Source organism: Ictalurus furcatus, chromosome 13, assembly GCF_023375685.1.
Source record: "Ictalurus furcatus strain D&B chromosome 13, Billie_1.0, whole genome shotgun sequence".
NCBI lineage: Eukaryota > Metazoa > Chordata > Actinopteri > Siluriformes > Ictaluridae > Ictalurus > Ictalurus furcatus.
The window spans coordinates 7,884,130-7,896,869 of NC_071267.1; the positions used below are offsets into that span (position 1 = coordinate 7,884,130).

The window sequence follows — 12,740 nt, forward strand, 5'->3', positions numbered from 1 at the left end:
ACAATTAATTGGCCTTGCTGTCCCAATAGTTTTGGAGGGGACTGTATTTAATTAAAAGCAAACAAACCAAAACCATTCAGATTTAGGCCAAATCCATTTCAGGTTTAAAGTATGAATACAGATACAGAAATGTATATTTGGAGCATTAAATGGAGGCTTGTGATTTCGTCGTTGTCATCATCATCTGTACCAGTCTATCATAACATTTAACCGTCTAACTATTTATTTTGCTTGCCATATATTGTAATCCCAGTATGGATTGTTATGTGAGCTTTCAGCCTTACAGGGGATTATAAGGAGTGACTCTGTGTCTGTGCATGACATCTTACATGCCTTTTTACCTCCTGTTTCTTTTTTTATCTGATCAATCATTCAATTTAGTTACCTCAAACTGAATAGTTTCAATAAACTCAACTCCATCAGTCACATGGTACACAACTACTGAAACAGGTTGCTTTTCTGAAGACTGTTTTAAAATGGAAATATGTAACATATTTATCATTTTTTCAAGTAAAAGTACACAAGGAGCCAGAATATAAAATGCCATGAACGAAGGCTCCCTGTTCCTTTATTTAAATCAATAAAAGCCATTTAGCGGGCTACTTCTCGAGCATTTGTTATTTGCTTTATTTGCCAAAAAAACTGAATTGATTACCCCTGGTGTCAAATATATTAAACATTTAATCTAATAAAGTACCCATAATGCATTCAAGGAAAGTGCACTCTGCCCTTTGAGAAAACAATATTGTGGATATAGTACATTCGTACACTTTACCTTAGAGCTATCATACATATTCATAAAATTTTATTATAAAAGCGGAACTGGCAGGTTCACATCATTTCAAGTACTTTTCCAAACGTGGCTCTACATCTAGTCTGTGCAACAAGCAGAACAGCTCCTTAAACCTGATAGTATCAAATCTGGAATAGGAACATTTCTATCAAGACAACATATTAGCAAAGCAAATTTACTTTTATTCTAGTGTCATACCTGTGATGCCTGCACATGGTAATTACTTATCACTTAATGCTTCTGATTATTTTAATTGTTGACAAATGCAAATAAGGAGGCCCTTAACACAACAATGTTAATAAAAATGAAAGTGTCACTGATAACTGTCTTGGTACCTAAAAAATATACACGAGAAACTGGATATTACTTCATGCTGTAGTGCCACTTTTTTTTTTATACCAATATTCAATTAGACTATGCTACTGATAATATCAATACAGTCAGTACTTTGATACACTATACGGCCAAAAGTATGACCTCATTTGATAAATCACACCTACAGTACGTCCTTGTTGAACATCCCATTCCAGATTTAGTCTCTTGTTGCTGCCACTAGACTTTGGAGCATGGCTGTGCAGATTTATGCTCATTAGCCACAAGAGCATTAGTGAGGTCAGGCACTAGAGGAGTCCTGGGGCACAGTTCATCCCAAAGGGTTGAGGTCAGGGCTCTTTTCAGACCACTCAAGTTCTTCTAGTCCAACCATAGCAAACCATGTCTTAATTGAACTTGCTTTGTAAACAGGGTATTGTCATTGTCAAGTTTGAAAATCTTAGTTCCATCCATTCATCAATTTTCCGTACTGCTGTTCCTACACAGACTCATGGGTGAGCCTGGAGCCTATCCCAAGGAACTCAGGGCACAATGCAGAGGACACTCTGGACAGGGTGCCAACCTATTGCAGGGCACAATCACACATTATGAACTATCTGGAAATGCCAATTAGCCTACAACACATGTCTTTGGACTGGGGGAGGAAACCGGAGTACCCAGAGGAAACCCCCAAAGCATGGAGAGAACATGCAAACCCTGTGCACACAGGGCAGAGGCGGGATCCAAACCCCCAACCTTGGAGGTGTGAACCACTAAGCTACCTCTTAATTCCAGTGAAGGGATTTCTTAATGTTACTGTATACAGAGACATCCTATACAATTGTGTGCTTCCAACTTTGTGGCAACAGTTTGGTAAAGGTTCACATATGGGTGTGATGGTTAGGCGTCCACATCCTTTCGGATATATAGTGTATTTTATTTGCTTTGATGTCAGTCTGGTGAAAAATTCCAACCCCAGTTGAACAAACCTTGCATTCCTGAGTTTGCTAATTAAACCAAAGTGTCCAAACTGTCTGCCCATCTCTGCAGCAATGTGTGAATAAATGTGAGGTAAGAAATCAATATTGAACACTTTTTTTTATAGATTAACTTGTAACTTAATTGCTCAGCAGAACTTTAAAAATAGGTTACCCTTTCAAGGTTAAGTCATAATGTTATCTCCCTGTACAACTCTCAGATCACAGAAACTGACACTTGCAGACAACCTTGGGGTAGCTCTGGACAACGGACAACTGACTGTCCTTCTTTCCTCATATTGCTAACCTGACTTGTTTATGCAGGGTTTTCCTTTACAACATCAAGAGGGTCCGGCCACTTTTATTCAGAGAGGCCACTCAAGTGCTTGTTTAGTCCCTTGTCATCTCAAGACTGGACTACTGCAACTTGCTTCTGGCAGATCGACCTCTGCATGCCATCCAATTGATCAAGAATGTAGCTGCAAACTTGTTTTTAATTTCTCCAAGTTCTCCAACATTACCCTATTCCCTTCATCTTTAGTTGCCCAGATCAGATTTAAACCACTGATGTTGGCCTACAAAGCTAAAAATGGACCAGCCCCCAACTATCTCAAGCCAATTGGTGTTGGAATGAACAACTTTTGGCTGTCTGAATTGCTAAGTTACTACCTTACTTCACTGAAAACTACCGCTTCACCAAGCACTTGAATTAACACCTATAGGAGAAGTTGCAGACAAGTTGGACAAGCGTTGGAAAAAATCCAAAAGCCTTGGATCAGACAGTAGGTTACCGATAATGTAAACTATAATATGTGCCAACCACTCATAAGAATGTGCTTTCAAATCTCCCATCAAACAATGTGATGGTGCATTGTCTTCCTCAGATAAGGCCATTGCAAAAAAAAAAAGGAAAAACATATCATCTATTACTCATAGCTTTCCAATTGTTTCAAACAACCACACACACTCGGGGCTTTCAGAATTCTCAGAAGCATTTCTGATAAAACATGAACCAGGCACTGGTAAATCCTGGCTTAATGGATCCAGTGCTAACAAATCACGTTCATACACTTCCAACTCTAATTTGTTTTGCCAAAGAGAAGAGTGTTTTCTGAGATATTGTGATGTTATCATGACAAATTTGTTTGTCTATGTGTGATAGTGCAGTTCTGAAAGTTCTCTGAAGAGAGCATTAACCTGTACTCTTCCTGAGTGAAGATGGGAATGGCAGAGGGCTGCAGGACGGTAATTTCCACCAGGGTCTTATTGGACTTCACAGGCTCCCCGTCATCATAAGCAATAATCGCCAGCTTCAGGGGGACAAGAGAAAAATCAATTTTAGAACAAAACTAGAGGCATTAAAAAAGTAATACAAAGAACAATATAATTCTTCCAAGGCAGGAGATGGGATGCAGCTGCACAAACAACAGATGTTAGAAAAAGAGTTTTTGTAAAAAGCTTAGAGTTCTGTGATATTCGAGGTGAGATATGTACTCACAGTAAATTTGGTGTTGGGCTCCTCATTGAGATTGACCCTGGTGAGAATATTTCCTGTGTCCTCCTCTACTTCAAAGATGCTGGAACTGTAGGGGAAGTGCTCCAAGTCCACTTTGTAGTGCACTCGACTGGCTGCTGTGCCCTTTGAGGCAAAAACATAAATACATTTGAGATATCATGCTAGAATTTCAGCCCTGGTACTAGCTTTTTTTGTCTACAATTTTAATTGCTGTCCTTTACAAAACAGAAATTACTGTAAGCAATTTAACTCTTTTTACCAGAGTTAGATGTCACACTCCATTGACGTTACACTCTACAGTAGTGGTTAATGGCTCATATAGTAGACACTTAAGGCTTTAAGACTTTTTCATTAGTATTTATTTTTTTGTTTTATTTAGTCTACTATGTTTAAATATTATAATATTATTGTGGCAGTGGTATACAGTATTTTACTATATTAAAAAAAGCTTTAGTTGTGTTGTCTGTTTTATCTCTGTACCAATGTTATTGTTGAAATGATTTGTCCAGCAGGGGGCTCATACCCCTCCCCTTTCTCATCGCCCTGTTCACCAGCAGCTACACATAGAGTCACATTACTCTACACACAGAAACACAACAGTGTCCTGACTTATCTTATAACAGACCTGCAGTGATACAATAATCTATTTGCTAATACTGATTGAAAATGTTTAAGTAGATTTCCATTCCGCTGGCAGAATGGAACACCAGTGTACCATGAGAAGGGGTTAATGGAATAAATATGAGATGACTCAGAATGTCTCATGATCTAATGTTCTTTTCTCCTTAGATGTCTCCTTAGATGTTTTGAAAATGACTTTTGTTCTCAGTTCAGTCAGTGTCCTACGTTGCCTTTATGCTCTGTGCAGTGACAAGCCTTACTCCTGTTAGCTTGAAAAGACAAACATGCATACCCAGAGCAAATAAAATCTTTGATGTTTTTAAAATTCTTTACAAGATATAAGAACAAGATAAAGTACTTCTGGCATTTTTAAAACATAAACACTGAGAAGCTACAATAGAAAAAAAACTATAAATCTTATTCATTCCAGACATATGAGCAATTCTACACATAAATAAATGCTGTTCCAAGCTTTTCTTGGAAGGATAGGATGTTTTTATGCTGTAGCATTACAATTTCCCCTTCACTGGAACTACAGTGGTGCTTCAAAGTATGTGAACTTTCTATATATCTCCATAAATGTGACCTAAAACATCATCAGATTTTCATACAAGTGATAAAAGAGAACCCTATTAAACAAGACAAAAATATTATACTTGGTCATTTATTTACTGAGGTAATGATCCATTATTACCGGGCTTGGGGAGTAACTGAATACATGTAAGGGCATTACGTAATCAGGATACAAAAAACTGGTAACTATAATCTGTTACTGTTATGTCAAAAAAACAAAGTAATCAGATTACAGGTACATTTTGTAAAAAAAAAAAAAAAAAAAAAAGGGAATTCTATTAGGATTACAATTTTTTTTTCATTTAAAAGGAATTAATATTTTGACATAATATAGACAGCTGTTTGATTGGCTCACATGAGCAACCTCCTGGTGCATGCACAAATAAATTTTGCGCAAAGTTAATAGATAAAGTGTCCAGCCGGGATTTCTAAATTTGAGAAAATGTCTGTGATTTGGCTTTAGATTCATTATGATGTGCTTATGGTCTAATACTGCATTATGCGCGCACATATTTGCATTGCTTTAATCTCTTTCTGTGCTTCCCACCTTCTCGCACACCAGCTGGTCGATTATAAAAGCCTACTCTCAGCAAATTTGGGAAGGTGAAGCGCTGTTGTGAACGGCATCAAACAGTTGTTTGACTATAGTCGAAACAATGCCCATGGCCATATAAGGTCATTTTTAAGTTCATGTTATCCCATTGCTTCGTATTACATGGCTATTCAAATGTGTAAATAATGGCATAAGGTACATTCACGGCATCTAATATTTTATTTTATTCCATGGACATATTCCATTGACATTCAAAATAATGTAGGAAAAAATGTAAAACGTGGGCAGAGTGAAACCAATTTGATTTATATAATAGTGTGTCTTTTTCAGTGTACTAAAGTCTGCATTCATAGTAACACTGTTTTGAATGCTATTAAGATACCTGGAAAAAAAAAAAGGCATCCTCTTTTTGGAAAACCAGAATATGGTCACCCTCACTTTTGTGATGTAATATTACCCGCATCAGGGACAGTGCTCTTTTATTTATTTATTTTATTAAAACAAATCCAAACAGTGAACATGATTTTAAGCTCTAAAATAAACTCTAAATAAAAGTATTTTAGATCACATTTCTTTTCTCTTGACTTTATTTACTTATGTGACCTTTGAGTAATCCAAAAATATTTTAAAAATCCAATCAGATTACATTACTTTCATATTGTGATACTTGGATTACGTTGCTGATTACACTTTTTATGAAGTAATTTGCAACTGTAATAGAATACATTTTTAAAGTACCCCTCCAACTGCTGATTATTATACATCTGTGAGTGGCAAAAGCATGTGAACCTCTAGGATTAGCAGTTAATTTGAAGGTGAAATTAGTCAGGTGTTTTCAGTCAATGGGATGACAGTCAGGTGTGAGTGAGCACCCTGTTTTATTTAAAGAACAGGGATCTATCAAAGCCTGATCTTCACAACACAAGTTTGTGGAAGTGTATCATGGCATGAACAAAGGAGATTTCTGAAGACTTCAGAAAAGGAGTTGTTGATGCTCATCAGGCTGGAATAGGTTATAAAACCTAGTTTGCACTCTACCAATCCACAGTCAGACAGATTGGGTACAAATGGAGGAAATTTAAGGCCATAGTTACCCTCCCCAGCAGTGGTTGACCAACAAAGATCACTCTAAGAGCAAGGAACCCAAGGTAACTTCTAAGCAACTAAAGGCCTCTCTCACATTGGCCAATGTTAATGTTCATGAGACCACCATCAGGAGAACACTGAACAACAGGTGTGCATTTTGCAAGGAAAAAGCCACTGCTCGCCACAATGAACATGCCCATCTGCAATTTCCTTCGATCATGTGGACAAGCCAGAAGGCTATTACAAAATTGATTTGTTGATGGATTAGACCAAAATAGAACTTTTTGGTTTAAATGAGAAGTGTTGGTAGTGGTAGCTCAGTGGTTAAGATGCTGGGCTACTGATTAGAAGGTTGTAAGTTCAAACCCCAGCACTCTCAAATCACCACTGTTGGGCCCTTGAGCAAGGCTGTTAACCCTCAACTGCTCATATATATAAATAAATGTAAGTTGCTCTGGATAATTATGTTTGGAGAAAGGAAAACACTGCATTCCAGCATAAGAACCGTATTGTAGTTTGGACCTGTTTTGTCACATCTGGGCCAGGATGGCTTGCCATCATTGATAGAACAATGAATTCTGAATTATAGCAGCGAATTCTAAAGGAAAATGTAAGGACATCTGAACTGAATCTCAAGAGAAAGTGGGTCATGCAGGAAGACAACGACCTTAAGCACACAAGTGATTCTACCAATGAATGGTTAAAGAAGAATATAGTTAATGTTTTGGAATGGCTAATCAAAGTCCTGATCTTAATCCAATAGAAATGTTATAGAGGGACCTGAAGCAAGCAGTTCATGTGAGGAAACCCACCAACATCCTAGAGTTGATGTTGTTCTGTACTGAGAAATCGATGTGCAGGACTGATCAGCAATTACTGGAAACATTTAATTTCACTTATGGCTACACAAGGGGGACACACCAAGTACTAAAATCAAAGGTTCTTATACTTCTGCCACTCACACATATGTAATATTGGATAATCTTCCTCAATAAATAAATGACTGAGCATAATATGTTTGTCTCATTTGTTTGTTTCTCTCTTTATCTACTTTTAGGACTTTTAGGAAAATCGTTGGGGTTATGCATGTAACCCTGTTCCCTGAGAAGGGAACGAGATGTTGCATTTAGCATAACAGTATGGGAATGCCTTGCACGCGTGACCGGTATCTGAAGCTTGTGTAAAATCATGCCTCTACTTATAGGCCTGCCATGATCAGGTGACGTGGCAATTAAGCACGTCGCATGATATATATATGGCACCTGTGAACCACGCCGCCAGCCTCTATTAACTGAAGCGAAGACGCAATTCACAGGCCTGCCCTGGTATGACAGTGCTATGCAACGTCTCGTTCCCTTCTCAGGGAACAGGGTGACATGTGTAACCCTGACGTTCCCTTTCAAAGGGAACTTCGACGTTGCATTTAGCATAACAGTATGGGAACGGGAATACCCACTCTGTTATACCGAGGGTATGGCCTGTTCAAAAATACCCAAGCCCGAGGGTCACTGCAAGACACTGTAGCCCGGGGTGGAATGAATATCCAGGCTGTAATAACGAATGAATGTGTGTGGCGTAGACCACCCTGCAGCCGCACACACATCCTGCAAGGATACCCCTTTGGACAAAGCCTTTGAGGAGGCGACCGCACTAGTGGAATGAGCTCTTATGCCCAGAGGCGTGGCGAGACCGTGTGCCTCGTAAGCCATAGAGATTGCTTCCACTATCCAATTCGAGATGCGCTGCTTTAACACAGCATCACCTTTACTGTTGCCGCCAAAGCAGACCAGCAGCTGCACCGACTTACACCACTGGCCAGAGCGGTGGACGTAAGTACAGAGAGCCCTTACTGGATACGGCAGGTGCATTCTCTCCTGTTCCGGTTTGAGGAACGGAGGAGGGCAGAAAGCCTGCAACACCACAGGGTGGGCAGCCAATGTAGGCACTTTAGGAATATAATCCGGCCTAGGATACAGGAAGGCCTTGGCTAATCCAGGGGCAAAGTCAGGCAGGAAGGGGCAACAGAGAGAGCTTGTAGATCTCCCACTCGATTGAGAGATGTCAGAGCCAGCAGAAGAGCTACCTTTAGAGTCAGAAGCTTCTCAGAGGCTGACTCTAAGGGCTCAAATGGGGCCCCTGACAGACCTTCCAGGACCACAGAAGTTCCCAGGAAGGTATGCGCGGCCTGCAGATGGGCCTCAGCCGCCTGAGACCACGCATAAACCTCGAAGTTAGAGATTGTTGCCCCACAGAGGCTCCATCAACAGGGGCGTGGCTGGCCGAAATGGCGGCCATGTAAACCCTGATTGTAGAAGGAGCCCACCCTGCTGAGAAATGTTCTTGTAAGAACTCCATGACTGTAGCTATTGCGCAGTTCACTGGGTCTACAGTGGATCCCTGCGGTTGGGAATCTCCCAAGGAGTGCCATCTCGCAGGGATATTATCTCTCAGAACCATATTCGAGCTAGCCAATAAGGTGCTACTAGCAGCAGACATAGACTGTCTTGGCGAACTCTCGCTAGAACTTGTGGGAGCAGAGCGATGGGGGAACAGCGTACAGATGTGACCTCGGCCACATGTGCACCATGGCGTCCAGCCCTAATTGTGCGGGAGGAGTGAGGGCGAACCACAGCGGGCCATGTGTTGTCTCCTTGGAGGCGAACACATGCCATCCCACTTGGCCAAACCTCACCGTATGGACTCCACCACTTGTGGATGGAGCCACCCTGCTCCAGATGAGGGCTGCACCAGAGACCGTGAGCTGGACAGCTGTCTAAGACTGCAGTCCAGCCCGTGAGGGTGGTGTCTCTCATTACCGTCTTGCGCTAAGGAGACACCCCTAGAGTGTGACCCAAGAGCACGTAGGCACGTCAGAGCACGTAGGCATCGCCGCGTGACACTGATTATTCTCAGAGGTTTCGTCCTTGGACGAAACCCCCAACTTCTCAGCCACCACTGAACGGTCTCCTGTGCAATAGGCCCATAAACGCCAATAGTCTCCCAAGATCCAGCTTTATCCTGCTCAGTGTTGATAGGATTGACCCTACGCATGTTGGGGATAGACATGCCCTCATCGTAGTAGAATCCTTATAACCCCTAGAAAAGTTGTCCACTGCACTGGGGAAAGCATACTTTTCTGAGATTCAACCTGAGCCCCAAGCTCTTCATGTGGGCGAGAACAACATCTCAATGTTGAACCGCCAGTTCCCTGGATCGTGCTAGAATTAACCAGTCATCCAGGTAGTTTGGTACACAGATGCCCTGGAGTCACAATGGAGCCAGAGTGACATCCATGATCTTTGTGAAGGTGCGAGGGGACAAAGCTAGCGATATTTCTATGTGGAAATATGCACCTTTTAGATCTATCGCCACAAACCAGTCCTTGAACTGAATCTGTGGCACGATAAGTTTGAGCATCAGCATCTTGAACCTGTATGTCCGAAGAGTACGGTTCAGATGATGCAGATCTAAAATTGCCTGCATACTCCCATCTTTTTTGTGGACCAGGAAATAATGGCTGTAAAAACCTCCTTCCCTTAGGGAACGGGGTACATGTTCTATGGCCCCATTGTCCAAAATGGAACTTACTTCCTGTGCTAACGTTGGGGTCTGGTTTGTGCTGATTACTGTTGTGAGCACACCTCCGAACCGGGGCGGGGGGTCGAGCTATAAACTGGACCCGGTAACCCTTTTCTACGGTAGACAGAACCCATGGAGACACATTTGGCAGTAGTTTCCACGCTGCCCGATGGTCTTTTAGTGACGTTAACTATTCCACATTCTATTGGAGGGAAAGCATCAAATTTTCGTTGCCCTGTGACAGCTCGCTGACCAGAGAACACTGAAAACTTGGGGACCGCCTTGGCTAGGGGAGGCCCTACAGTAGCATTGGGGCCACCTGCCCTAACAACCTCATGTCCCCTGATACGTCCCTCCACGGCCCCTCAGGACCGCTCTTCTTTGCCTGCTTGGCCTTCATGACCATTCTCAGATCAGGCCGAGTAGCAGACTGCGACTGTGGCCGCCCGGTTCCCCTGGCTATCTGCGGGGGTTGGCGGGCTGCCATACTCACCTTCTGGGTCTCCCTCGCACTAGTGCTGGCCGGGGCTCCACTCGTGGATGCCTGGGTGAGCTCGAGACAACAGGGAAGGAACTGGCTTTTTTAAATGCCGCCATATGTCAAGCTCACTCAGCAGGTCTGCTTGGTAGGCCTGCAACACTGTCATTGTCTGCAGTGACCCATAAGCAAGACTACTACTGCATAGGCTTGCCCACCCATGCCTCGGCTGCCTTAAACGGTGGTTTGGATGCAAAGCCGGCCCCCCAATTACCTGCCGTCAATGGAGAGAGGTAGCTCGCAAGCGCCTGCTCCACCTTCAGCATAGCTAAATAGCCATGCCGTTCATTCACCACAATAGCTGAATAATCCAGCATCATGGGGTTATAAATATGGCTTATGCGTGGTTTTCCCCCAGAAGCCTGATATTTTGTCATGCACTTCTGGAAGACAGGGGAGTTTCTGCAGTGTGAGGGATTTACTTTCACTGGGGAGAAAAAGGCTCATCCAGCCTTAGTAATCACTTCAAGCAGCTCTTTATTTGCTGCTCTCAGTTTTTAGCACATCCTTCTGGCTCCTCCGAGTCAGAGAGAAATTATTACTATTATTTTTGTGTGTTTTTCCCCCCTTTTGGCTTTCCATAGCGGAAGGAGGAGACGCAACGCAACGCGAGCTCAAATCCAGCGGAGAGCCGAACCTGGAAGACAGAGCAAGAAATAGAGCAGCACTCGTCTCTTCCAGATCCATAAGAGATCCACCGAACCTGAGATGGCTAGCTGCCTTGGCAGCAGCCGGCCCAGATCTGCGAGGCTCTGAAACCCAACGTTTAGAGATTTTGAGAAAATATCGAGTAGAAATGAAGCGTTTTTGTCACACAAACAACAGACATGCAGTCTCGCTGAAGATAATAAGGCTGGCGGCGTGGTTCACAGGTGCAATATATATATATCATGCGACGCGCTTAATTGCCACGTCACCTGATCATGGCAGGCCTATAAGTAGAGGCATGATTTTACACAAGCTTCAGATACCGGTCAAGCTTCAGATACCGGTCACGCGTTCCCATACTGTTATGCTAAATGCAACGTCGAAGTTCCAGGAACTGATGTTGTAGATCATATTTATGCAGAAATATAAAAAAATTTAAAGTGTTGACAAACTTTCAAACACCACTGTAAGAAACCCAAACATGTTCCAGCATGTTTGGGTCTCTGTGCATTAAGCGAGCTCCATGAAGACATTTCCAAGTTCAGTATGGAAGAACTTGAGTAGCCTGCACAGAGGCCTGACCTCAACCCAACACCTCTGGCATGAACTGGGATGAACACAGACTTCATCCTAGGCCTCCTCAACTGACATCAGAATCTGACATCACTAATGCTCTTGTGGCTGATTGGCCACAAATCTCCCCAGCTATGCTCTGAAATCTAGTGGAGGCTTTTACAACAGCAAAGGAGGACCAAATCCATGTTAATGCTCGTCATTTTGTATGGGCACATATGGGTGTAATGGTCAGTTGTCCACATACTTTGGGCAATATACCGTGTTATAATATGTGATGAAGCTTTATTAATATTTCCCTTGTTGATTATTGTTACTATACCTTTTAAAACTTTTTTAAAAAGTAAAAAAATATTTAAAAGCTGGTTAAATTCTGAATCAGCAGTAACATGAGTGCACTATATTATGTCACAGTTGTTCATTCGTAAAATTAATAGCCTTGACATTAAAAACTCACTTTCCTTCAGTTTTCATTTCAAGCTTGAAAACTAATTGACGAAAACAAATCGAACTGTATGCTGAAACGTGCTCATACATCATGTCTGAAGCAGAAGCTGTCATAACAATACGAAATATATATACTATATATGAAATATATATACTCTTCCTTATATGAAAATAATCTGTATACTGAAAACTGTTTCTCTGCATTGTAAACTGTGTTGCAAACAGCTACATTTTACACATCTATGGCAAGTAAACATCAGAACTGATGTGCATTTTTAGCCTGATTATTCATATTGAACTAGACATCCAGTACCTTATTTGCATGTTCCCTTCCTGTTGCTGTTTTTCAAGACTTTTTTTTTTTTGAAGCTGACATGCTTTGTTGGGCTGTCATGGAGCAATGCAGGGCTTCAACCCCACTGTGCCACAGACAATATGGATAATGAAGGAAAGTGATAAATAAAGACAATGGGTGGGCTTCACCCTCTCAGCACTGCCACGATCCCAAATTCATTCATCCACCT

The 12,740-nt window shown here is 41.9% G+C and overlaps 1 protein-coding gene across 1 annotated transcript in view; it reads right to left on the minus strand.

Moving 5' to 3' along the window:
- Window positions 1-12,740, minus strand: part of pcdh15b (protocadherin-related 15b) — a 231,843-nt gene that overhangs the window by 54,292 nt on the left and 164,811 nt on the right. The window contains exons 23-24 of the mRNA XM_053640491.1: window positions 3,581-3,721; window positions 3,280-3,392 (exon numbers count right to left, since the gene is read on the minus strand). Coding sequence (XP_053496466.1) covers window positions 3,280-3,392; window positions 3,581-3,721 — 254 coding nt within the window. The remainder of the gene's footprint in view (window positions 1-3,279; window positions 3,393-3,580; window positions 3,722-12,740) is intronic.